This window comes from Abramis brama (genome assembly GCF_963993115.1).
Source record: "Abramis brama genome assembly, chromosome: 21".
NCBI classification, from domain to species: domain Eukaryota; kingdom Metazoa; phylum Chordata; class Actinopteri; order Cypriniformes; family Leuciscidae; genus Abramis; species Abramis brama.
The window spans coordinates 9,913,123-9,938,923 of record NC_139983.1 but is presented as its reverse complement, the minus strand read 5'-3'; the positions used below and the strand labels follow the sequence as shown (position 1 = coordinate 9,938,923).

The following is a 25,801-nucleotide window of genomic DNA, read 5'->3' as shown; positions in this document are numbered from 1 at the left end:
AATAGCAGTGGCAAAGTTAATCAGTTATGAAACAAACTCATTTATCTCTCTAACACAGCTCTACAGAAGACAATACTGTCATTATTCAGCTCAAGTCAGTTCACTGTTGATTCATTTCAGTAAGACAATAGTGTTATAATCCAAGTCACTTCAGTTCAAGTTTTGTTCTCGCCTGATAGTGTCAGTCAAGAGGCACTGATGGCATATCTGAATATTCTTAACAAAACATTGTTTTTTTATCTGTCGTCTCAACCCCCCTAAAACGAATCTCGCATCTGAATGATTGGGCCAGTGCTGCGTCCTCAAGAAAGTTTATCATTTTTGATATTTTTTTTAAAGTCTTGTCAGTTTAAACATTCAAGATATTTTAAGCCATTCAAACTTAAAAATGCTGCAAAAGAGAACTAAATGCGATACTCTGTTTACCAATTTGAAGTGTACTGCAGAAAGACTAGTATCATTATACCAATACCATGGTACCCATTTAAGCTATTTCGACTCACTATATAGTGGTGCCTAATTTAAAGAGGCACTAGGCAATGGTCTCTTGCTACACATTGTCCCTGAGAGCTAAACCGCCTGAGGATGAAATCCTCAAACCGCCCCTGGCAATTACAGATCATATTAACAGTGTGGAACATCTGTTTGTCCTTTAGGTATCGAAGTCTAAAGCATTTCAACTACAACGTGTGTCAGATGTGTTTTTTCTCGGGAAGGATTACCAAGGACCATCATCTCAGCTATCCCATGGTGGAGTACTGCACCCCTGTGAGCATCTCGATCTCTTTATGCTTTTATTTCAACAAAAAAAGATAAAACGATGGTTGTGTTTTTAATTGGTTCACTGTGGACAAAAAATTAGGGGCGGTAAAAGGGTGGGTGTTGCACAACCCTGAATTTTCTGAAGGTTTTTTTTTTAAATTAAAAACATGTATTTATAAATGTGTTTTTATTGTTATTTTCTCATATATATATATATATATATATGTGTGTGTGTGTGTGTGTGTGTGTGTGTGTGTGTGGTAACACAATTTTGATGGTCCCTTTTGAACATTCTACTAACTATAAGTAACTTTGCAACTACATGTCAACTTATTCTAACCCTAACCCTACTCAACTAATACTCTAATGAGAGTTAGTAGACATGTAGGTGCAACTTATAGTCAACAGAATGTATTAAACCATCAAAATAAAGCGAAACCATATATATTATATTCATTTATATATATATATATATATATATATATATATATATATATATATATATATATATATATATATATATATATATATATATATTCCTTCTGTATGGCCTCCCCTGTCTAGGGTAGAGGAGAAGGAACAGTTGTAAATATAAAAATGAAAGAATTTAAGTTAACTAAACATAACTACAGTAAACTTGTATAGTTTCTAAACACAAAATAAAGATGCAAACAAAAGGCATAGAACTAAAGATAACTTTCTCTGTAACTCAATATAAACAGGAGAAAAAGATGTACAAAATAAACTGTGCCCATATCCCTACAGCTTCCTTAAATTAATATATAACCATTCCATAAATAATGAAACACAAGAAAATACAACCTGCCCTGCACTAAGGGAATAGAAGTACAAAAATCCATTAACAATCAGTGCACCAGAACCTCCCCTACAATAATCTCACACACAACTTATTACGTGGTACACAAAAACATGGGGAGAAAATGAGCAAATGTCTGAAACAGGAGAGAGCAAGAGAGACAGAGGGGAAAACTCAATATATATATAGATTTGTATATACAGTAGTCAACATTTAAAGTGGATCAAAAAAGTATATCAAAGTTGTCCTTAGACAAGAACGGGTATTGTTCAACTGTATATTACACACACACATACATACACTGTAAAATCTAATTAGTTGGACTTACTTAAAAAAAGCAAGTAAAGTGAAATAGGAATAGTATGTGGTACTGACAAATGCTTAGTTAGTATAGTTCACTTACACAAGAGTTCTAGTAACTAAAAAGGAAATGTAGAGAGTACTTGATAATTTACTTTAAATAAAATATAATTGTTACCATTTTTGTGTTTTGCAGGCTGAATGTTGAAGTCTGTGTGACTCAAGTATGATCAATTGCAAGACTGTCACAAATATAGAGGGATTATATAAACCCAATTAAAAGTTTCACAAGGTGTGTAAGACATAAGTGTTAGCAACAAAATTATAAAAGATCATTCATTGACATGAAATATGCTATACATCATTCATTCATATATATAATATATAAGTAATATATATATATATATATATATATATATACTTCTCTTCCTTTGAAACCGAATAACTGATTTCTTGTTGCAATCGCTGCATCAATGGGAAGAGAATAACAATAGTATAAATGAAGTTCCAAGTGCCCAACCAAAGGGATCACTAATCGCCATAATGGTGACTAAAAACATTTTAGGAAAATCAACATTAATTTATGAAGTCAGCTTATGTGATGTTCTCTCAAATGTATCCGTTGTATTAAAATTTCAACATTCAAGATTACTTTGGGAAATGAGTGAATGCTAACAGAGTCCATTAAGTGAAAAGTCAATTAAGATTTTCCCCGCCTCAAAAACCACACTCAAACTAATCAATTCATCTGAACTTGGGTTTTCTTAGTAAACAAATCTTAGTATGTGAATAGTACAGATTACTAGAATTTTACAATTAAGTTAAGACATTAAGTAAAGTTAACGTGTTAGTTAGAATCACTGTTGGATTTTACAGTGTACATATTTATAAATTAGTATAAATATATATCTTTTTAAACAATTTACATAAATATTTTTGTATTCTTATTTTTTTTATTTCTGATTTTTCCAAAACCTGAACACACTCCATCCAGACCCTGTCACTGTAATTCTTCATGCACAACAGAGCATTTCCCTACATTCTCTCTGTTACAGACGACCTCTGGAGAAGATGTGCGTGACTTCACCAAGGTGCTGAAAAACAAGTTCCGCTCAAAGAAGTACTTCACCAAACACCCTCGCCTCGGCTACCTGCCCGTGCAGACCATCCTCGAGGAAGAGCATTTGGAGACGTGAGTTTTCCTAGTGGAAATATTCAAGGCGCATGAGACCTTATTGAGATCTCCAGATTTATAATCAGTTTATGATTCTTGTTTAAACAGTGTAGCAATATCATCCTTCCTGGTAATTTGACTATGACTAGAAGATGCCATTTCTCTGTCTATTGAAGTAATGACTTCCTGTCATCACTCAGCCTCATGGGAAACATGCTTGCTTTTCTGAGTTCCTGAATTACTAAAGGTCTATTTATGTGCTATTTTTGTGCTGGAACAAATTAAAGGCCGTTCATGAATGTAATTCCAATGCTGCCACTTTAACATCAACACACAAAATGCTGCCTCCCTCTCCTGGATGTAAATTTAATTACAAAAGCAATCAGGTGTCTGTTTAGTGTGATCGTGGGGGAAATGAAGAGACAGGACATTTATCATGTTCACGGCAGCCTTTAATATCGAAGTAAACCAGCTGTTCACACTGGCTGTTGTAATGACAATCGTACCAGTTTTAAGTTCATTGTTATTATTAGGTTCTTATTCAATATATGAGATACTGAGTGACTGCATTTGAGTGTTTTGTCAAATACTGCCACTTTTGTCTCTCTAAAAAGATTTCAACATTTCAACTTTTAAAACTCTAAAATTTGTAATTAAATTTGCTTTCATAATTTATTTTTGTATAATGTATTTTTTTATGTTTTGCAATAATTTTATTGACCCAGACCAAAAGCTTTATAGGCTATATGTATAGAAAATATATATAGGCCTATATAGATATATATATCGTCGTCGGCATCCTTCTGTCTACAAGAGATGATGGTGTAGCTTCCCATTTTTTTTTCTTTTTTTTTTTTTTCTATCTGCACCCTCGCGAGTGGCTGTGCATAGAGCCCAACTCTAGAATGGCAATCTATTTCTGCAGGTGAAAGGCGATGCCCGCTGAGGCAGTTGCTTTTCCTTCCTCTTGACTCTCTTTGCGGCAAAGTTTTTATTTCTTGTTTCCTTGGCTTTCTGTACACCCTCTCTGACAACAAGCTGCCAGTCGGAGCGGTCTTCTGCCCGGCTCTCCCACGTGCCAACGTTGATGTCAGACAGCTTCATGTCTCTCTTGCAGATATCTTGAGATCCTCACTGCAGAACACGAAATCCACCTTACATATACCTAAACCTACCCATCTCCACCACCTGATCCCTAAACCCACCCCTAAACCTACCAATCTCCACCCCTTAGATCTGGATCCAACTCCGCCCCCTGGATCTCGTGTACTGCAGTGAGGTGCTACTGGATATCTTTGTACTAGTGCAGTCGTGGACGTCAGGTCAGTTGGGAGCCCTCTGCCAGCTCGCCATATAGTAGGCTAAGTGCTTGGGAATGCGGCCTGGGCCCATTTTCTTAACGTGGCTGAGTCAACGAAGGCGCTTCTCGCTATGGCAGACATGCTTCTAATGCCGGCGCGTTCCAGAACCTCTGTGTTAGGTAGGCTACTTTGTCCTGCCAGTGGATGCGCAAAATACGCCGCAGGCACCTCACGTGAAAGCTGTTGAGTTTCTTCTATTATATATAAAATATATTCTATAGAATATATTTTATAGAATATAAAATATATTATATAGAATATATATTCTATTATTATTTATATATAAATTAGTATATATTTTTTTTTTCTGTTTTTATTTTGATACGTTTTAGTCATTTTTATTATTATTTTTAAATAGTTTTTTTAGTTTTATATATTTTTTATTATTATTTCAGTTTTAGATATTATATATATATATATATATATATATATATATACATATATATATATATATATATATATGCATGCAAAAACCTCTAAAGGCCACCTGTGTTGAAAATGAGATAATAATATTGAGAGAATGCTCTCTCCGCACATAGCAGCCAATAAGTTCATCAAATACTTTCACTTCAAACCCACTAAATCCAGCCTCAGCCCATTCAGAAATGCCGGTACTTGGGTAGAAACCTATACATAGGAGCCTGATAAAAATGTTAATATTAAACAAAAACTTTAGATGGATTTAGAGGCTTTTACATCTGAAGTATATTTATATGAAGACTTGAAATATGAAATATGAGTGTTATCACACACACACACACACACACACACACACACACACACACACACACACATATATATATATATATATATATATATATATATATATATATATATATATATATATATAAACAATGATCTAAACGTAGTGAAATAATTATAAACCAATATTTTCTTGTGTGATTTATTTTATTTTATTTTGAAAATGATCACTACCCCTCAGTTAAGGTATCATTTCCACCACGATCAACAATTTTGCCATTAATAAAGTTCTTTAAAAATTAGCGTACTTGTTTATCTTTTCAATACAGGCAGCATTTGAGATGTTTTGCAAATTGTATTCATTCATGTATTCAAACAAAATTAGATTTATTTCTTGTGACGGATATACACTGTTGGACTCTTTTAAGTAGTGCAAGTGTGTTTTGAGGGCGTTCACAAAATTCACAAAAAGTTGAAATGCCAGTGTGTGATTAACGCTCACCAGGGGCCGGTTGCATAAAAATAGCCCTTATGTTAAGACTGTGTCTTAAGTACTAGTATGACCACCTAGCGTTGAGTCAAGGGACAATCAGTATTACTTTCTAGTATCAAATTAGACCAATCTACGTTTTTATATAACTGACTTAAAACAGTTATGAACAGTCATAAAGAAAAAAATGTGATGACTAAGTTGTAAGACTAGTCTTAACCGTTTATGCAACCGGCCCCAGGTCTTCTTGTTAACAGCTATGATATTTGCTTACTCTGCTGTCTGTGTTTTATTGCAGCCCAGTTGCATTTCTAAGCATATGTCCAGAGGAGTATGAGTGAGTATCTACAGCCTCTCCTCTCGCTCTGTGACCTTGTTTGAATCTCTTCTACTCCTTCATCCACTTCAGAACCATTAAATGACCTCAGGGAATTCAAGCTGTGTATTTGCTCTTAGTATGCAGTGGCCACAATTAAAATGTAGGAATTTTTTTTTTTATTACATACAAAACATCAAACCACTTTGCAGCTTTACTCAAACGCTGCACTGATTTTACTGAAATGCTCAAAAGCTTTTGTCATTTTCCTCCAATTTGTCAGAGTGAGTTTTAGTGGATGCATAAAGTTCAAGCTTAAAAAGGTGTTTATACTATTTTTCTTTTAAATAAATAATATTTTAACTAATGCAATGGCATTCAGACATTTTAATTGTGTGTCTGCATTCATGTTGACACACTGTAAGAGTATTCACACAGCAGGAAAGGTTTACTTAATTGGCAACATTGAAAAGGTTTCCATTGCAGTCTGCATCCTCTAATGAACAGGCTTTAATATACAGTGTCTCCTTTTCTCATCCTATAACAAGTGTCCAAGGACTGCTCAAAACGTTGTGCTTTAAGCCGAAATGTTTTGCCTGTTTCCTTAACAAGCTGTTTTGCTGACTGTTTGACAGCTGCAAAAAAAAAAAAAAAAAATCCTCAGATATTTCCCCATTATTTTACAGTTGGATACCTGCATCACAGGGAACTTTCTTTCACACATCTGTCCACTTTCAGGTCGACACAGAGAGATGGAGAATCTGGTGCCATCTTCCCTGTACCAGAAGCTCACCTGTCAACAGGAAAAATGTGAGTCGCACCTGATAGTTTCGCTCATGTGCACAGCGGTTTGTCATTCTCTCACTCACTGTGACACCTGAACTAACAGACTGATGAGTGATCATTTAATTTGACCTCACTGTGACCAGCACAAATAAATCTGTTTCATCCATCAGGACTAATTAAATACAGGGCACATAATGGCAGTGTTTAATCATAGTGATCCTGAGAATAATTATGCAAAATTTGTATAAGCATTGCCATAGATCTGTGCAGCAGTGTTATTATTTTAGTATCAGTGATATACTATTGCAGTTTTATTTTTATTCATTTTTTCTTTATATTTTCTGTTCTGTTTTTGGTTGTCATGTCAATTCGTTTTTTTTTTTTTTGTCTAAATTGTTTTTTTATTATTAATTTTGTATTTTTAGTAGCCTATGTAAAAAACTAACTAAATGAAAATGAGAAATCTTGCCTTGACAAATAGCTGAAATAAATTAAGTTTTTAAAAATATTTTCTGTTTTCATTTTGACAAGTTTTAGTAATTTTTGTCATTTTAATTATTATTTTTTAAAATGTCTATAGTTTTTTGTTAATTATTATTTCAGCTTTAGATATTTTAGTACATCAAGTTCAACTGAATGAATATGAGAAATGTTGTCTTGGCAACTAGCTGAAATAAAAGAAGTTTAATGTTTTAATATTTTATTTTATTTCAGTTAAAGTGTATTTCAAGTAACAAGTTGTTTTATGAATTTAGTTTTGGTTTTAGTTAACTATAATATCCCTGCTTTGAGGTTAATTGCTTAATTACATGGACAGATTTTAAGCAATTATTTGATCGCCGACCTTTTATTAATTTGGCTTTATTATACACAATATTTATTATACACAATATTTCCTAACACGTAATTGACAGCACAAAAACGTAATTTATTTACGTATTAAACAACTTTACCGACGTACAAATTTGTACGTATTCCTATTTAACTTATGCATATTCAAATCGTGGCATTAATGTTTTGACTTTATTGCATTCAATTGTCTTATCAATTAAATTTTCAGTCGCATTTATTAATACAGTTTAACGTTACTCATATAATAACGTTTAAGGCTACTCATAAATAATAACATTTTGCTCTGTTCGTGCCTTCTGCTGCAAACTCGTTTTGGAGGATTAGCCTACATGGTGTTAAACAAGAATAATGTTACACTTTAAAACCTTAAAAATACCTTCTTTAATCGTTTAACCATTTTGTAATATTTGGTTTATTTACCGTGAGACACAAAAGGCGTTTTCTCCTATAGACCCATAATACACTAAAACACAACATAAATTCACAAAAGACATCAATTTTATTAGCTTGATGTAATCCAAATCTTTAGAATCCATACATTGTTTGCAAGAAACAGATCCAAATTCAGCCCTTTATCCAGCGATCTTCATCTCCATTCTCAGCAGAGACCGTAAACGTCAAATCCCGCGCTCGTAGTGAATTCAAATTCAAAAATTGCGCCCGAAGCGTTACGACATGTTTTTGGCTCAAACTATTTTTGAATGCTATATTGTTAATAAAACTCCCATTTCCCTACACATATCTGTCCATTACGTTTTATCCTTTTAATATTGTCAATAAAATGGGTATGTTTAGGTGTGGGGGTAGGGTTAAGGGATCTTACATTTATAATCTATAAAATGGTAAAAAGGAAATTATACAGATATCTTTATGATATGAAATATTCGTAAATAGTTTACGTTTTTTAGCTGTAAAAACGTAATAATGTTACATTTAAACGTTGCAGATACGTCCATATTATACGTTTCAGCATCTATCCAAACGTACAAAAAAGTACGTTTTCTATCTTTGAAAATTACGTATTAATACCTACGTATTAACAATGAGACCAGGCTGCCCATACATATGATAAATAAAAATATCAAAGCTTTCCATTGACAACACACATAATTAATTACACATAATCTGTGATGCAAAATGCAATATTATCCGAAAAATGATCCGTGTCACCATGGTCATCTTTAATGGCAGGAGTGAAGAGCACACCCACACTCAGCTTCACGATGGACCAGCTACATGTGCTCATCAGAGCACAGCCGACTCAGAGATGATGATGAATGAGCTGGACTGTTCTCTGCAGTCTGGAGGCGGACAGGTACCACTGATGTGTTTCTGATGCCTCTGGTGGCCTGATGCCTTATGAATGCTAGCAAAACAACTTCATCCCCCGGTTTCACAGACAAGATTTAAAGGGATAGTTCACCCAACAATTTAAATTATACCATGATTTACTCACCCTTAAGCCATCTAAGGTGTATTGTGATTTTTGTGTATTTTCTTTCAGATGAACACAATCAGAGTTTTATTTAAAAAATATCCTGCCTCTTCCAAGCTTTATAATGGTAGTGAATGGGGGGTGAGATTTTGAAGCCCCAAAAAATGCATCCATCCAGGATAAAAAATAATCCATACGGCTCCAGGGGGTTAATAAAGGCCTTCTGAAGCAAAGCGATTGGTTTTTGTAAGAAAAAAACATATTTAATACTTTTTTAGCTATAATGACTATAGCTTCATCTGCAGCGTTTTACAGCGAAAGAGTAACCCTTGACCTGACGCAATGACGAACGCAGAAGCGCAGAGGATAGAGCAAAACAAAACACCGGTCACGAATTAGAAGTCTAAAACGAGAAATTTTAAAGAGAAATGTCGGAGGAAAAGAGAAGAGGAGCTTGAGTTTGTTGCACAGCCATGTTTGTTTAAACCGCAAGAGGCGACCAAGCTACTCCTACATCCTACGTCATACATCGCGTCAGGGGTTACTCTTGTGGCGCAAGTCGACTTGCACAGTATGCGTATGGTCATCTGCCGGAAGCTAGTTATCATAGCTAATAAAGCTAATAAAGCTTTTTTTCTTACACAGACGCATCGCTTCGCTTCAGAAGGCATTTATTAACCCCCTGGATCCGTATGGAGTACTTTAAAGATGCTCTTTGCGATGTTGGGTGACGTCACTTCTTGTTGACGTTCGAAGTATTGTCAAAAAAAAAGGAGGCTAGCTCGACCCTCCCTCCTCCTCATCCCGTCCCCTCCCCCTCCCTTCCGTGCTTTTCCGATGTAAATCCGGGACTTTGCGCGTTCCTTCTCCTTTTCCCTCTTCTTTGCTATTTGTTCATCGGAATGTCGTCTCTTTGGTCGTGTGTCGGCCATATCAAAATCCAAAAGAATATAATTCTAACGTTAGTCGTTGTCGTTGTCTAGGACATCTCTCCTCTAGCTAACTTTCCTCTTCATGCCTCTCTCTCCTCCACTCCCCACACCCCCCTTCATGTGCACGCGCACTAACCCCCCCCAACCCCCCATTCTCTATTGACTGGAACACTGTTTGTTATGTTTCGTGGTCCAGGCTGGGCCAGTTTGTTTTTGTTGCTGCTTGTGGAGCCTGGGCTGTCTACAGAGACTGCGGTTTTTTACAGTGTGTTCAGGGGACAGGCAGCTAGCGGATAGTGAGGAGATGTTTGCTGTATGTGACAAAAAATGTTTCGGCCTAAAAAACGTGTGACATCGCTTAGAGCACCTTTAATAAAGGACGGTTGCAGTTTTTGGGGGCTTCAAAATCTTGCCTTCCATTCACTCGCATTATAAAGCTTAGAAGAGCCAGGATATTTTTAAATATATCTACGATTGTATTCGTCTGAAAGAAGAAAGTCATATACGCCAAGGATGGCTTGAGGGGGAGTAATTAATGGGATCATTTTCATTTTTGGGTGAACTAACCCTTTAAGCCTAGTCCCAGAATAACATGTCTTCACTGAAAGCAACTTGCACTGAAATATTTTAAAATATGTCACTGCCATTGTTTGATATCAAGATGCACACCAGTAATGTTTTTTTCCTAGGGCACGTTTATAAAAGCCACTTCAATTTCCTAATTTCCTATGGCTTAATCCTGGCTTAATCTAAGCCCTGTCTGTGAAACTAGGCCAATATAGCCTACTATGGCTGCATCCAAAATAACATACTTCCCTATTATATATTTCACAAAAAACGTGAAAAGAGTAGTGTGTCCATATTCACAAGGACAAAAAGTAGGCTACTACATATTTCCGATGAGATTCTGATGTGTGCATCCAATTGACATTTAACAATCACATGAGGCCATGGCAGAGGATTTGTAAATAACTGACACTGATAGATCACATGACAAGTACCCAGATGACTTACTACTTCCGGTGAGGTTCTGAAGTACAAATTTGATGGACACTTTACTTTCCCATGAGGCCATGGGAGAGGATTTATGAATGGAAGTGAAGCGATGTAACTGATGATGTAGGTCACATGATAATGATAACATGGCGGATGTAGTACGTTCCAATTTCATTCATACTACACACACTCATGCTATATAGAACATACTTTTTAACAGTCGCAAAGTTTGAAACCAAATTTAGTACCTATAAGTGACGGTATACAATTTTCATTACGATGATTGCTGAAGCTTTTACCATGGTATACAGTATTATAACGATATTGAAATATGTTGTACAAAAAAGTGTTGTAAAACTACAACAAGTTTAATAGCTTTTTCTTAAAAAACTAAACATTTGAATACGTATATATATATTCAAACAGATTTATGTGCAAAAGAATTATAAAGAACAATAGGTAACTTTTTACAATAAGGTCTCATTAATTAACATTAGTTAATGCATGAACTAACATTAACAATGAGATATATTTAATTTTCATTAAAAGTCATTATTCTTTGTCAATGTTAGTTAAAAAAAAATACAATAGGTCATCTTTATTTCATGTTAGCTCAGGTCCATTAAATAATACAGTAACAACTTTTGATTTTAATAATGTAGTATAAAACTTTGAAAGTGTTTTTCATTAATGAATAAACTAATGTTAACTAATGGAGCCATATTGTAAAGTGTTACCGTACAATAATAAAGAATCCAAACATTTTCAATCCAAATCTGTTACAATTATTCAGTTAGTTTGTTCTTAGTTTCGTTTTTATGGACTTTTAGTTTATTTTCATCAGTCACATGTTCCTTTGTTTGAATTTCCACCACTTCTTTGTCTCTATGGTTCAGTTGTGTATCGTTAATTTGCCTTGTTTGTTTTACTACTTAAGCTCATCCTTGTCCTGTGTTTGGTGTCCGGTCTCGTTTGTGTCAGCATCTGTGAAAGTTGCTTTAATTCTGAGCCTGTTGTGGATTAGTTTATGGACTTTTATCTAGAGTCAGACTCAGACTCAGCTTTATTGTCCCAATTAGGGAAACTATGATTGCAGCAAGGTGCCTGAGCAATATGTCAATGTACATATCAAATAGACTATTGCATCCATAAAATCATACATTATAAAAATTTGCCTCAAAACACACATTAATATACCATACTCTATTCTTAATTCATACATTATGTATACTAAGTACCCTCTCCTCCAGGCCTGAACAATTCAGTAGCTTAATGGCCACAGTCACAAATGAATCTTTAGTTATTTTTGTCCTGCAGGCACTCTAAAATGACGGCCTGATTGCAACGCCTGGAACTCAGTTCGAAGTGGATGGTCAACAGTACAAAGAATAACCGGAGCCTTCTTGAAAAATGTCAGAAGGACCAGTCTAATCAATACCAATGTTCTTCCCTGCTACCTTTACAAAGGCTACTTGGCCTGTTTTTGTAAGTCAAACTTAGAGTACCATACCATGCCACAATACAAAAGGAAAGGACAAATTTCAATAAATTGTTTGTAAAACAGTATCATCATAGAAGGACAAGCTCTAAAAGATTTTAATTTCCTCAAAAAATACAACCTTTGTTGGAACCTTTTACAAACAGTCAGTCATTTGGGTTGGAAGCTCAACTTATTGTCAATGACCACCCCCAAGTATTTGTGAGTGTCAACAATTTCAATGTCCAAACCTTTAATTGTTGTCATCAGAGGACTGGGTGGGGTCCTCCTATAATCAGTCACCATGTCCTTTGTTTTATTAACATTGCGCTGAGAGAAAATCGATCGCACCATGACACAAAGTCCACAGATCCTGTGCCACAGTGCCTCAGATACTGTTCGTGGAGAAGACTCACAATCACGGAATCATCCACGTACTTTATAATATAACCGTTCTCATACTTACTCTGACAATCATTGGTGTACATGATAAACAAAAGAGGTGAAAGACAGCAGCCTTGAGGTGAACCAGTGGAACAATGCTGAAGGTCTGAATGAACACCATTGACTCTGACACACTAAGGACGTTCTAATAGAAAATCAACAATATTGAGATCCAAGTTAAAAAGAGAAATACGTTTCTCTGCCAGCAAATGGGGCCGTATTGTCTTAAAGGCCAAAGAAAAATCATAATAGTAGTCTAGCATGGGTGTTTGGTTTTTCCAAGTGTCTGAACAAACTTTAGACTGCTGTAAAATTTCTCCCTTCAATACTTTTTTTAAATTCCTTTTTTTTTTTTTTGCACGTCTAAGTATAAAGTATGTGATTTTGGATGCAGCAAATTAAAACATTAAGTATGTGTTGCATCTGGATTGCATTCATACTAAACACATTCATTTTATAGTTGGCTATATACACTGTAAAAAAAGAATAATCATTTTACAAAAAATACTATTTCAGTTTTTTTTTACTTCAACATTTCACAACTAATTCAGTGTTACTTGCCATTTCTTTGTAATTTGTTTGTGAATTTTACTTGCAGTTTCTAAATGAAAATTGTTTCAACACCAAATATTTTTCAGAGTAGAACATAGGCCTACTTTTAATGGCTGCAAAGTAATTACTTATTCAAATGAAGTAAATATTCAGAGAGAATTATTATTATTATTTTTTTATTTTTTTTATTTTTTAAGTGTTCAGACTTAAGATTTAATCTAATATCTACCCTCTTTCCTTTAGGTCTGAGGATGTTTTTCTTGACTACACATGAGACTTGGCCTTCAATCAGATGAAAAAGTGGAGGCCTGGGATCTGAAGCTTGAGTTCTTTTTATACGATTTCATCTCACACCCCACACCGAGATGACTGTGTGACAGGACTTTCATCATCGCTGTCTTCTGCTTCTCAAAATGATAAGAGCTGGAGTCGACCGCAGTGCAGATGCATTTGTTTAACCATGAGCTGTTCGTTAGAGGATGACCGTACAGATCAGACCCCCACGCCATTCCTCCCACAGAGACTGCCGTCATGCTTTAACGCCACTGATAAAAATGTACACAAACATGACAATCAGTTCTGAGCAATGCGAAGTCTGCATTGTACCGTGTACCGTGGAAGGATTCTCAAAGATTTTTGCTTGCATTCATTTTTTTTAATGATATTTCTTTCCTGCTGTGTTTGACTTTGCACTGTTTTTCCACCTTGTTTTCAACGAGAATTAGAAAAAGAACCACCAAGTGGAGTGTCTCTTCCAATTCCATTGATATTGGATATGTAATAGATGTTTCCCATCTTTGTTCTGTAATATGATGACTGAAACAATATGATGTTATACATTTGTTTACTTACATATGATGCTATATTTCTATGCATCTTGTGCGTTTCGGTGTTGCAACAAATCTTTACGATTATATTGGAATTGCACTTGTTTGCTATTGGTCCTGTTGTGAAAATCTTCTGTCACCATACATTGGATTTGACTGGAAAATCTGCATTGTAATAAATAAATATATTTGTCTCAGACATTCCTTCTGTGTTTTCAATCAGATTTTGATCATTTAAATCATATTTAGGCCTCATTTAATTAAAAGATTTCTAATAAACAGTCTCAAACTCAACTGAATATCAATAATACATGATTATTTAGGGATGTTTTGAACGGGATGATTCTCCTTTTGTTTGATTAGACTGCAGTTGCAATGCTACAAACAGGATGCTATTAAAGCTGCTCCATATCTAAAGATAACATTTAACGTTCTGTTTTGTTTTACTTTTAGGAGACAATAGAAGATTTGTAATGCTTGTTTAACGGGCTAATGGTTTGAGGAACCCTCATTCATTATGTAATTGGTAATTACTGCAGCCTATTACATAATAGGCAAATTGTAATGCAAAGCAGATGTTGCTAGCAAAAAAGATCACTTCTTTCAGGATTAAACAGCTTCAAAAGCTCAAAAACCAGAGTTTTGTCAAATATATTAATCTTAGAAGATGTATACATCACATTGCTGCTTCCAAAATGTTACATGCTTCTTTGTTAAGCTAAAGAAGCCTGCATGGTGATGGCTGTGGTTGTATTACCCGTCTGCCTAAAACCCTCCTGAGATCTTTGCTGTAAAAGCCAATTTCCATTCGGTTACTGAAGCAGATGAGCCCCCTCAGACCTGGATCCGTTCAGGACATTCATCATGTTTTTTTCACCGGTTATATGAATGTTTTGGCGCAGAGAAATTACTGAAAAAGAGGCTGAAAAGGAGAAGCAAAGTATTTTATAGAGGTATGGCCTCGTGAATGGTGATATAGGCTATTCAGAAGCAACTTTAATGAACATGAAGTTACCTATTAAGTTTACAAATGGTGAGTTTCTCTCAGGAAATGTGCCGTGAAAAGGAACTGCGTTTTTTTATTCTCAATTGCACTAGCAGCACCACCTAGCGGTGAACATCTTTACAAAAAAAAAAAAAAAAAAAAAAAAAACATTTGAGAGATTTTATTGTAAAATTAGAGACACATCATGCACTTAATCGATAAATGTGGATCCATTACTTATTATATTACTTTTAATATTTCAATGGTTACAAAACTGCCAAGTATAGTGAAGCAAAGGATTATTCATCTATTACATGATAGATGTCAAACGGGAAAACTGATTTCTCTGCCAGCTTTGCTTAACGACTTAATTTGAAATCTTTGACACTTGGTTGCCTGCATATCTGAAGCTTAAAAAAACACACACACACCGGCAACCTGGAGTTCTTCAAACTTTATTAAATAATATTTAAAAAAAAATACAAATGATGAAACATGTGAAACAACTGTATGTTAAATAACCAAGATGGACAAAGTTTTAGATTTTTTTACAATAGAAAAAGGGGGGTTGAGACAATGCATGAGTTCATGTGAAACCACAAATATGAAAACTAAATTACAAAAGTGTCAGGGTTTGGAGATGAGAGTGAATTGACTGTACACAAACTTTCAAAATAAAATAAAAAATACAATGGAAACCACATAGTAAATAAACCAACAGAACCTTTTCCACAACTCTTCTTTGAGTCCCCTCATACAATGATATATGGCTGGAAAACCTAGAGTAAATATATGTAAATTAATTCAAACAATTCTTCAAAACCAAAAAATGGCTTCCACACTGTTTACGCAATATATTAATGCATTTTGTTCCTTTGGGGAAAAAATAATTCCAGAAAAAAACAACATGGTGCACATCAACTTTGATAAAGTCTTTAAAAATAAGCATTTTATGACTCTTCAGTTTTCAAAGATGCTAGAAGTAGATATTCAGAAACAATGTTTCAGAATTATGCTCTATTTTCATCACTCAACACAAATATAAGGAAAGTCATACTCAATATTTGTAGAAAGCACATGGAGTAAAACAAATCACGCAACTAATTCCTTAAAATAATCTGTTTAACCTAAAAACAAGGTTAATGAACTGAAACATTGTAACTGCACACCTGAAAAGACACAGTAAAACTGAACATTAAACTCTGTCTTGACTTTGTTAACAAATAAAAGTGGAAGAATCACAAGCTCAAATCAAGTTTTTCACAGATAAACTGTCTATTATGGCATGTGCTTTATGTTAAAACCCTGAGACAAAAAGAGTACATCTGCAAATGCACCGTGTGCAACCAAAGAATCCTGACAGGCTACAACTGCAGTCTTGTACCTGTCCTGCAGGTTTTGTGCAGCGACTCACAATCAGGAAGATTGTAAAATGTAATTTGTCAATCAGCACATGCCATCAACATCAAGCACATTTACATGTGTTTCTGTTTATGCTTTAAAATACACAGAGGATGACCACTGGAAGTGTCAAGTGTCAAGTACTATTGTACACAGCTAAAAACTTCATAACTGCTTCTTAGAGAAATTAATGTTATGTGTTAGTTCTGATAGACTGATAAAAAGGAAAAATGTCTAAGACTGTCTTTATAGACTTTTAAATCTACGAGAGAGAAATCGGGAGATTAAAATATACATCAGTGGTTCTCAACTGGTGCTTTGCAGATCTGTTTTGCGACAGCAGGGGGAAAAATACTGGAATGCTTCCCATATCTTGTGCTTTATATCCAATCAAACTGTATTTTGGAGCAAATTCATCCGTCAAATTAAATGCCAAAAAAGACTGTTTGCTTGATATTAATCCTCAAGGAGAAAAACTATGTAAGGTAAAAGAAAACATGAACAAGGCAACAGTAAATATGGGTTATACCCAATATTGTGTACAGTCACCATTTTACGTACAATGTAAATTTGGGTCCAAAAACTAGTTGAGAATCACTGATCTACATTATAGAAACACATGCATCCTGTATTCTTGATTTACAAAAATGCAGACAATGGTTTTCCATTTGGTCATCACCATTTAACAATTCAGTGTTTCTGGTTTGAAGCTACATATCTCAACAAAAGCAATGAATTTGTAAAAAAAAGACTGAATATATTGTATCAAAAACACAAGACAGCACAACCATTATCAATACAACAACAGGTAGATATTGTTTCATCACTTTCAAAAGTGGTTTATTAAGTTGAGGCTCGTTTTAAATGATTACGCTGCTGTTCACCAAAACACATAAGGCATGTCGTATTATAAAATGAAATCTTCTGCATTTAACTACAGTCTATATCACTGGTTTAAGCACTGAACGTAGTGAGCGTCCCTCTTTCGTAAGTTCTCTTGTGAAACTCATGCATGGGAGTGGGATTGCTTCTTCCCTCCTTGTTATCATGTTAAACTTGCACGTCTTGAGGTGGTCGGCCATGCTGGAAATGTTAGCAAACTTCCACTCGTTCACAGTGTCAAACGCTGTGCTAAACCGCCACACCTAAAGCCAAAAAACATCAACAAATTAGATTGTAAAAAAAAAAGAGAAAAGCTTTTTATGCTTTGTGTTTTAAGACAATGACAAGGTGAATACTCTTTGATTACCTTGTCTGTAATCTGCCAGGATGAGGTTCCATCAGCTCGTTTTGTCTTATCCCAGAGCAGGACCACCATGCCACGGGATTGAAGAAGAGTGGCACACACGTCCCTCATAGTGCAAGACACTCTGGAGAGTTGGCACAGGCTAAAGCCGTCCAGGAAGCTCGCAATGTGCTGCAGTAACTCAAAGGGCAGGTCACTAAGGTGGTCACAGTGGGACCTAAACTGGCAGGTGTCAGTTCTGGATAGAGGCTCATTGGGACAAGCTGCTAACCCAGGTAGCACTCCAAATGAGCCCAGGTGTCGGTCATGGATTATTCTGAAACCTTGTACCGAAGGGCAGAACCTTCTTTGTGAGTAGGTGCATCCATAGTACGCCAACGGGCACCTTTGCTCCATCCAACCATTAAGTCCAGCATGGATGTCCCCATGGACGTTCTTAAAATGGGAAGAAAACTCATCCCTGCGAAACAACTGTCCGCATACAAAGGTGAACATTGAGCGCTGTTTGGTCTGATAGCGAGCCACACATTCCAGAACAAGGTCTAATCTGAGGGTGTGGAATGGACTGGGGTTGGAGAGTTGTGGACTGGCGTGGTCACAGGCAGATGCTGAGGCGATGTCACCTACCATGGTGCTGGTAGCCAGTATTGCAGAAGGGAAGGAGAAGGTCTGTGTGCCAAAGTCAATGCGATACCCGTCTACAAAGCGGCTGTCCGAGATGCTCCTACCTCCGGGCGAGTCCCCCAAACAAAAGAGCAAGGCAGCAGTGATGAGGTCAACGCCATGGAGACCCATTGGATCATCCGCCACCTCAAGGTCTGACGTGTCCACCGCCTTGTCCTCCATCTTGGCTTTGAATAAATAGTGGTCGGATAACAGAGTCCTTCGACCGTTGATTGTAAACAAGTTCATGCCCCTGAGTACCTGGAGATTGTCCAACTTGCGCTCCAGCCATCGGTCCTCAATTCTGAAAGGCAAATGGTGCAGAACATTGCTGCGCATCAGGTTAGGTAGAGGGATGGGCAAAGGAAGAGGTAGTTGGGGCAAGTGGGCCATTTCTGGATCTTGTGCTAAAACAGGTATGGAATGATCAGGTAAAACCTGCCTAATGTTTGAAGAACCATTGACCCTTTCAAGTCTGACCTGGTTGTCACCATCCACATCATTATGAAGTCCATTGAGTTCTATCCCACCATTCACTTCACCTTCTTCTTCGGAAGATTCACCGCATCCACTGGTCTCCAACCAATCATCTCCTTCGTCTTCAGGGTCTACTGGAAAAGGACAGTCAGCTCCACCTACCGCTCCCAGATCGGAATCTGAATCAGTGTCACTTTCTTTCGTTGCGTCGTTACTAATGTCTTCATCGCCATTACTGACACCGTCGCAAGCTCCATTCTGTTCCTCACCATTGGGATTGTTCACAACTGAGTCAATATTCTTTGCACTACGGAGAATGTCCAAAGTGGCAGCAAAGCTTCTACTGTTTTCCACTGAAGCTGTGTAAGGTCCACCATATGGTTCCTCGTCCATTTCAATCAACTCATTTTTGGGGTCCAATTCCTGGGCACTTGAATTGTCCTGATTTTGCTCTTTCAGAGCTTTTGTCACAGTGGTCACCATTTTAAGTGACTCCAGCAACATTCGCTGATCCTGGAGGGCCAAAGCCATGTCCAGCTGCTCCACGTCAAAAACCTCCTTACTTAAGTTCTCGTAGGACTTGCGATCTGTGTAACTCACTGGCCATCGATTCCATTCCATGGTGCAACACACAACACTGGCTGGGCATGTTTCAAGGTGCTGTGCCATTTTGACCCTGGCAAGGGTAAACGGACATCCAAATCCACGATTCAAACAGGGGACTCTTTCGTATGGACACAGTAAGCGGTGTTCATTCAGTTTGCATGAGTGGAATACCGCCCCACACACAAGAGGGCAACCCATGAGGTCACAGGAAATGCTGGCCTCTGGTCTTATCATACATCGGCGGTTGACACATTTCAGGCAATGGATATGAAGCTCCTCCATTGAAAATATTAGTGAGTCGCTTGACACAGAGAGGCTACGGCAAACACTGTGGAAGAAAAGAAAACAGACCGTTAGACCTGATCTTATTTTGGATACCCATGTGGGGTGTCTTTGTATTCAACATCACATGGCTTAACATCTATGCATGCCATTCATGTGGAAAGTTACACCGTCTCCTAAAAGGGATAAGTGTAAATCAGAATCAGTTGACCTCTTGCAGCGTGTTTACCAAATTACTAAACCATTGCATTGCCATTTCACAACTCTCCTAATGTTGCACAGTCACGCCGGTTCTTCGAGGACTGAGATGGAACCACTTGTTTCTTGTTTCTGAACGGTATGTTACAGGAATCAGACATGGCTTACACTCAAAAGAAACACTTCCATAAAGATCTTGCAATGTAATTTAAGAAGCTTCTCTCTTTCCAACATGACAGGGCTTGACTGGACATAGGCTATGCAATTAGACTCAGCCGGCATGACCTACATGCAAACTGTCTGAGTCAGTTGGGGGGGGGCTGTGCTTTGAATTAACGAGCTGACTTTCCACATAGTCCTCGTAATTCCAGCTGGGCATAAACATTGCGAAATATTTGTGTACAATGCCGGCGTGTCAGCCTGCCACATGTCTTGTGATGGCTTCTTTTGAAACAGCAAAACACTTCTGAGGATGTTTTTTGAACACTTAGAATCAAAGATACACGTAGAGAAGTAGGCTACATTTTTGAGCAAGAACTTATTGGTCTGTTGAAACTTGCACAACTCACAATTATTAGCCATTTTTGTTTATTAGTAGACATATGTTGATGCATATATGCAGCGTATATTGATGCATATCGGAAACAGGCTCATTTGGTTGCATTTTATTTTGTGCTGTAACAGAAAGCAGATGATATAGTATCTATTCCAGTAATTCACAAAATAAATTCAATCCAATTGGAATTGGAATAGGTTAATTTTAAGCATGTAGCTAATAATAAACAAAAAGTAATTGTCAAGTAGAGCGCACATAGAAATATAACACATTTTCGAATGACATTCAAGTAATGTGACAATTCATGATGAACTACACACAGAAACGTTAATGTCTTCCAAAAAAAAATAAAAAAAATAATTAATCACCTTACTGCATGAAAATAAAACATGACAGAAATATAACTGTTAATAATAATAATAATAATAATACATGTTATTCTTAATATAAAATTCGGATGGGGTGCATTCCATGAAACAAGATAGGCTAATGCTAGAGAACCTTATCACAACCCAAAGTGGAGAAAGGAGAAATATGAAATTTTAAATATTTTAATATTACTTAAAATATTTAGAATTATATTATCAATTCCATTCTACCCTGCTTCTGCTTGAGGTGTAGGCTATGTGATGTGTATTGAGCTATACTGTAAATGACATGGAAAAACGGATCATTGAATAGTTTAGTAGAACTCATTATTTTTATTACAACAACTCATTTGCCAAAAGTGATAGCTGACAGCAGAGTTAATCATCTCTGGAGCCATAAAGGGTCTAGAACATGTGGCTCTTAATCCTCCTACCCTTAGGAAAATTAACCATGGATTTTCTACAAATAAAACCAAAATGAATATCTAGTTAAACCATGATAACCACAGATTAATATGACATGACTTATACAGTTATCCTATACAGACATGATCCTAAATATGAAAACACGAAATGTTTCCCAAATATGACATGATATCAAACATGTTTTACAGATGCATTGAACTCAATCCGGTCAAACTCCTGATGAAACCTGATGCAGCTTTTGTTGTTGTTCCTAAACTGGTGCATAACGACTTAACAACATGAACCTGAGATTACCATGATCAACTATAGATCAATAATCAACGATTAAACGCAAATGAACCATCCTCATACATCTTCATGTTTATAGTATGACAGGTCAATGTTTTAATTTGTTAAACTGACAAACACAAACACAAAGCCTTTAGCATTAGCCGGTTAGCCGCGAACTGCAGGATAATATAATAAACGACACACATAACGTTACGTAATTAATAAACATAGTAGATTGACAAACATATATCATGTTAAACTGAGGGAAATATACATATTTTGTTATTTTAATAACGACCGGAGCCGGTGAGGAAACTAGTCAGAGTAAACAGACATGAAAGTGTCTTACCGTCAATCTGTGACGAGTCTTTAGTAGTTTGACAGTGGACAGTGACGTGTTTAATTAATTATTATTAATATTTCATCGAGTATAATGACAGAGACGATGTTTTCACTGCAGTCTGTCCGTTTTTCTGTTGAAATCTGTGTCTCACTGTACTGATATACTGAAGTGAAGTGAGGCCCTAGATGGGCGGAGACTAAACAGACACACACAAACAAAAAGTACCATGATAATACCACGATGGGGTGAACTTGATTTCACCAAGTGCAACATGTTCCTGGATCAACATCTTTGTTGATCCTGGAACAACATTCCAATCAACCAGTCAGGTCTGAGGGACAAGTTTACAGTTAAATGTCAAGATTAGGCTTACAATCAGGGTTATGCTTCTACATCAGTGTTTTTCATCTATAATTTCCATCTGATTTTAGGGATAAATTAAGGGTAGGTTTAGGGGTAGGGATAGGGATAGGAGGACTACATTTTTGGACAGGAATGTTGAGAAAATATGTTGACCAGTCTCAGGAACATGTTACACTTGGCAAAATCATGATGACCCTGCTGGTGTTCGTTTCCCAAAAGCATGGTTGGCCAACTATGATCACAATTCCCATTGAAGTCTATTGGTAATGACGGAACTTGCAACCATAGTTGCCTTAGGGAAACGCATCCCTGTTAAGATACTACCATAGTTTTCAGTATTTTGGAGTAGGCTACCATGTAAATGGCATCATATAGTATATCAAAGCACCCCACGTCCCATACTATACCATTAACTGTACCAATGTCCTATTATTGTTTTTATTGTTTTATTCAGTCCCTTCACATCTGAAGCTGTTATCATAGACACAATGTTTTTCATACTTATTTGAAATAATTATTTATGTTAACCGTTATAGCCCTAACCCCCACAGACACCTGTTGATATCAGTAGATTTAAGACAAAATATGATTTGGCTTTTATAGTGAGGACCACTTCACACGTTTCAGAAAATTGTTGAAATTAACACATTGCCTACTGTATCTTTTCACTTATGCTCTTAACTGAGTGTCATCATTGTTAAATGTTGGGGAGACATTTTAAAACCTGTCCTGGTGGTCATTCATTCATGCAACTATGGCAATGGCAGTTTTTAAATGTGTTTAGGGTACTTTTTATTTATTTATAACAAATACAATAGTTTGCTTTGTTAAAACCATTAGATTGATCTAACTAATGAACTAATTCTTTACCAATATTAATGCAAAGTCATGCATGTTTAAAATCGGATAATTATTATACATATATCAGCTCTTTTGGTTTCTAAGCAAATACTATAGTCAAAACATACTTAATGTTGTACAGTCACCCTAAAAAAAGTATTTCACTTAAGTCATACTACTTCCAACGAGATTCTGAAATGTGCATACGATGGACACTTTACTATCCCATAAGGCCACAGGAGAGGTTTTGTGAATGACAGTGAAACGAAGTAACTGATGCTGGTTGGTCAAATGATAATGACAACATTGCGAATGTAGTATGTCTGGATTATATTCATAATACACACATTCATACTATATAGAACATACTTTTTTAGCAGTCTTATTTTATTCAAAATAAGTACCTACTCAAGAGAGTATGTGATTTCGGACACAGCCTAAGATCTAGAGAATTTCTTTTCACTGAATTTCCCTTTATCTTTGAATCAGCTGGTGGTAATGTTTAGATGTATGAAGTCAGTTCTGATCCACTTATGTTTCAAAACCATAAAGTGCCTCAATACACCAATTTGAACAGTATATTTGTAGTAAGCAAGCTGTTGGAAATTCAAAAAGCATTTTATTTATTTGTTAATTTATTTCACAATAAAAGACAAAAAGAACAACTACGATAAAATGCTCTACAGGTTAGCAGACAACACTTTGAAATTGAGCAAATTTCATACAGCACTGTGCGTATATGAGATCCTAGGTTAGCTGGCCACCTCTGAGATATGGTGGATGTTGGAGAGGGTGAGTTGGGCCTCTCGGGTCGGATACGAGTTTCTGCTCTGCAGCCAGAGTTTCCCAAAAACTCCTGTGATGACAATCAGGACGAACAGCAGACCAGCCAACACAAAGGTTTCGACAGAGGGCATACCTGAACCTGGAAGAGGATATGTTCAAATAGACAATAAAAACAGGTCTAAGCACATCGATAAGTATGGTAGTTTATAAGACTTACTCAGACTAGTATTGTCCATGTTAGCTTTGAGCCTTCTGATTGGTCCGTATGACACCGTGTGAGACGATGCAACATCCCTGCGTGTCCGTACTGATACATCTTCAGCAGAGCAGTTCTGTAATCCAAGGGTTTAAAGTTACTAAGATTCACACAATGTTTCTCAACTAATATATTTTTACCAAAACAAGAAAACTATTATTATTTTTTCACCCATGTGCATGTTTTTTTTTTTTTTTTTCTGTGGAAAATAAAATATGTTTAGGTTGGCGATTCAATTTGGCAAGGCCCAAAAAGTGCAGGTTTTCAGACTTTAGAAGACTTGGTATATGTACACCAATCATATGGACTTCTTTTATGGTACTTTATAGTACTTTAATGGTGGGTTTGTGCATTTTATAATCATAATGCCACTGAATAACTTTGATGGGTGTTGGATAAGTATTACTGTAGGTTCTTTACAGTTCAAAACTTTGAGGTCAGTAAGATTATTAAATCTATTTCGCAAGGATGCATTAAATTAATCAAAAGAGACAGTAAATATCTTTACATTGTTACAAAAATGTTTTGTTCGTTTCCAAATATTAAGCATAACAACTGTTTACAAAATTGATGATAATAATAATAATAAGAAATGTTTCTTGTGCAGCAAATCAGCATAATATAATGATTTCTGAAGGATCATGTGAAGACTGGAGTAATGATGCTGAAAATTCAGCTTTGCATCACAGGAATATATTATTTAAAATGAATATTGCAATAGAAAATGGTGATTTTAATTGTAACAATTTTTCAAAATATTACAGTTTTTACTGTACTTTTAATCAAATGGATGCTGCCTTGGTGAGCAGAAAAGACTTATTTCAAAATCGGACTGAATGGTAAATAGGTGTCAGTGAGGACTCACAGGCTGGCACACTCCTCCTGTGTTATGACAGATCTGGACATTGCAGTGCAGGAAAACATCTGTGTAGGAGCTGCCAACAAACTTGAACATTTGTATCCTGAACAGAGCTTCCGGTCCTTGACCGTTCTTCATCACGGCTAATGTCTGGTCATTCCATAACACTGGACAGCTGATGTGGAGAGAAATGTTGGCAGTATGATATTTGTACTCAAGGAATGATATTTAAATTGGACCTGTTTTCTCTATTGTTCCTAGAAATTACATGCTTCATAGCTTTTCCCTGGTGGAGAATCTCTCTGGGTAGTCAAGGATAAGCACAGCTGTTAAACTGAAATGCACACGACCACAGACTGTCATCACATGACTGAAGTCACATACTTTATTTAGTCATCCACTCTTTAGCAACGGTTTCAACAACGTTGCGTGTCTCAACAACATCCTTTCACACCACTGGTTATTTGACTGAATGAAGCACTTACAACACGAGAAAAGGAGTAATGAAGCTGTGAAGGAGGGGATTTTACACAGGGGACAATAGAAGACTAAATTTGTTTTTAAATCACTTAAGTTAAATGCCTGGTTCAAAAAAAAGCTCGTCAAACATATTAAAAATGAATGGCTGCATTAGAAAATGTTGAATGAATTGG

At 36.2% G+C, this 25,801-nt stretch overlaps 3 protein-coding genes across 8 annotated transcripts in view; 1 reads left to right on the top strand and 2 right to left on the bottom strand.

Annotated features, from left to right (window-relative positions):
* The window catches only part of LOC311072543 (utrophin-like), a 40,425-nt gene extending 26,005 nt beyond the window's left edge, over window positions 1-14,420 (top strand). The window contains exons 14-19 of one of the 6 annotated variants that reach the window (XM_084097628.1): window positions 657-768; window positions 2,935-3,071; window positions 5,905-5,943; window positions 6,661-6,732; window positions 8,752-8,875; window positions 13,640-14,420. In XM_084097628.1, coding sequence (XP_083953754.1) covers window positions 657-768; window positions 2,935-3,071; window positions 5,905-5,943; window positions 6,661-6,732; window positions 8,752-8,875; window positions 13,640-13,645 — 490 coding nt within the window. In that variant the 3' untranslated portion in view covers window positions 13,646-14,420. Of the gene's footprint in view, window positions 1-656; window positions 769-2,075; window positions 2,172-2,934; window positions 3,072-5,904; window positions 5,944-6,660; window positions 6,733-8,751; window positions 8,876-12,240; window positions 12,378-13,639 lie in introns of those variants that run through there. The other 5 variants (XM_084097627.1, XM_084097630.1, XM_084097629.1 and 2 more) reach the window with 5 other exon arrangements.
* Window positions 14,421-15,646: 1,226 nt separating this feature from the next.
* Window positions 15,647-22,242, bottom strand: fbxo30a (F-box protein 30a). Its single transcript, XM_084097636.1, has 3 exons — window positions 22,051-22,242; window positions 17,859-19,929; window positions 15,647-17,754 (listed from the first exon to the last, which is right to left on the bottom strand). The coding sequence occupies exons 2-3, from the start codon at window positions 19,881-19,883 to the stop codon at window positions 17,551-17,553; spliced, it is 2,229 nt and encodes a 742-aa protein (XP_083953762.1). The 5' UTR covers window positions 19,884-19,929; window positions 22,051-22,242; the 3' UTR covers window positions 15,647-17,550.
* A 1,604-nt stretch (window positions 22,243-23,846) lies between these two features.
* LOC311072099 (pancreatic secretory granule membrane major glycoprotein GP2) overlaps window positions 23,847-25,801 on the bottom strand; it is a 7,667-nt gene continuing 5,712 nt past the window's right edge. Inside the window, exons 7-9 of the mRNA XM_084096850.1 lie at window positions 25,155-25,323; window positions 24,251-24,365; window positions 23,847-24,172 (exon numbers count right to left, since the gene is read on the bottom strand). Coding sequence (XP_083952976.1) covers window positions 24,000-24,172; window positions 24,251-24,365; window positions 25,155-25,323 — 457 coding nt within the window. The 3' untranslated portion in view covers window positions 23,847-23,999. The remainder of the gene's footprint in view (window positions 24,173-24,250; window positions 24,366-25,154; window positions 25,324-25,801) is intronic.

Bases quoted from the DNA above. Each gene is read 5' to 3' on its own strand.
- fbxo30a (XM_084097636.1), bottom strand. From the start codon at position 19,883: ATGGAGGAGCTTCATATCCATTGCCTGAAATGTGTCAACCGCCGATGT. The intron at 17,755-17,858 runs GTAATCAAAGAG...TTTTGGCTTTAG, and splicing joins CCTGGCAGATTACAGACAAG to GTGTGGCGGTTTAGCACAGC.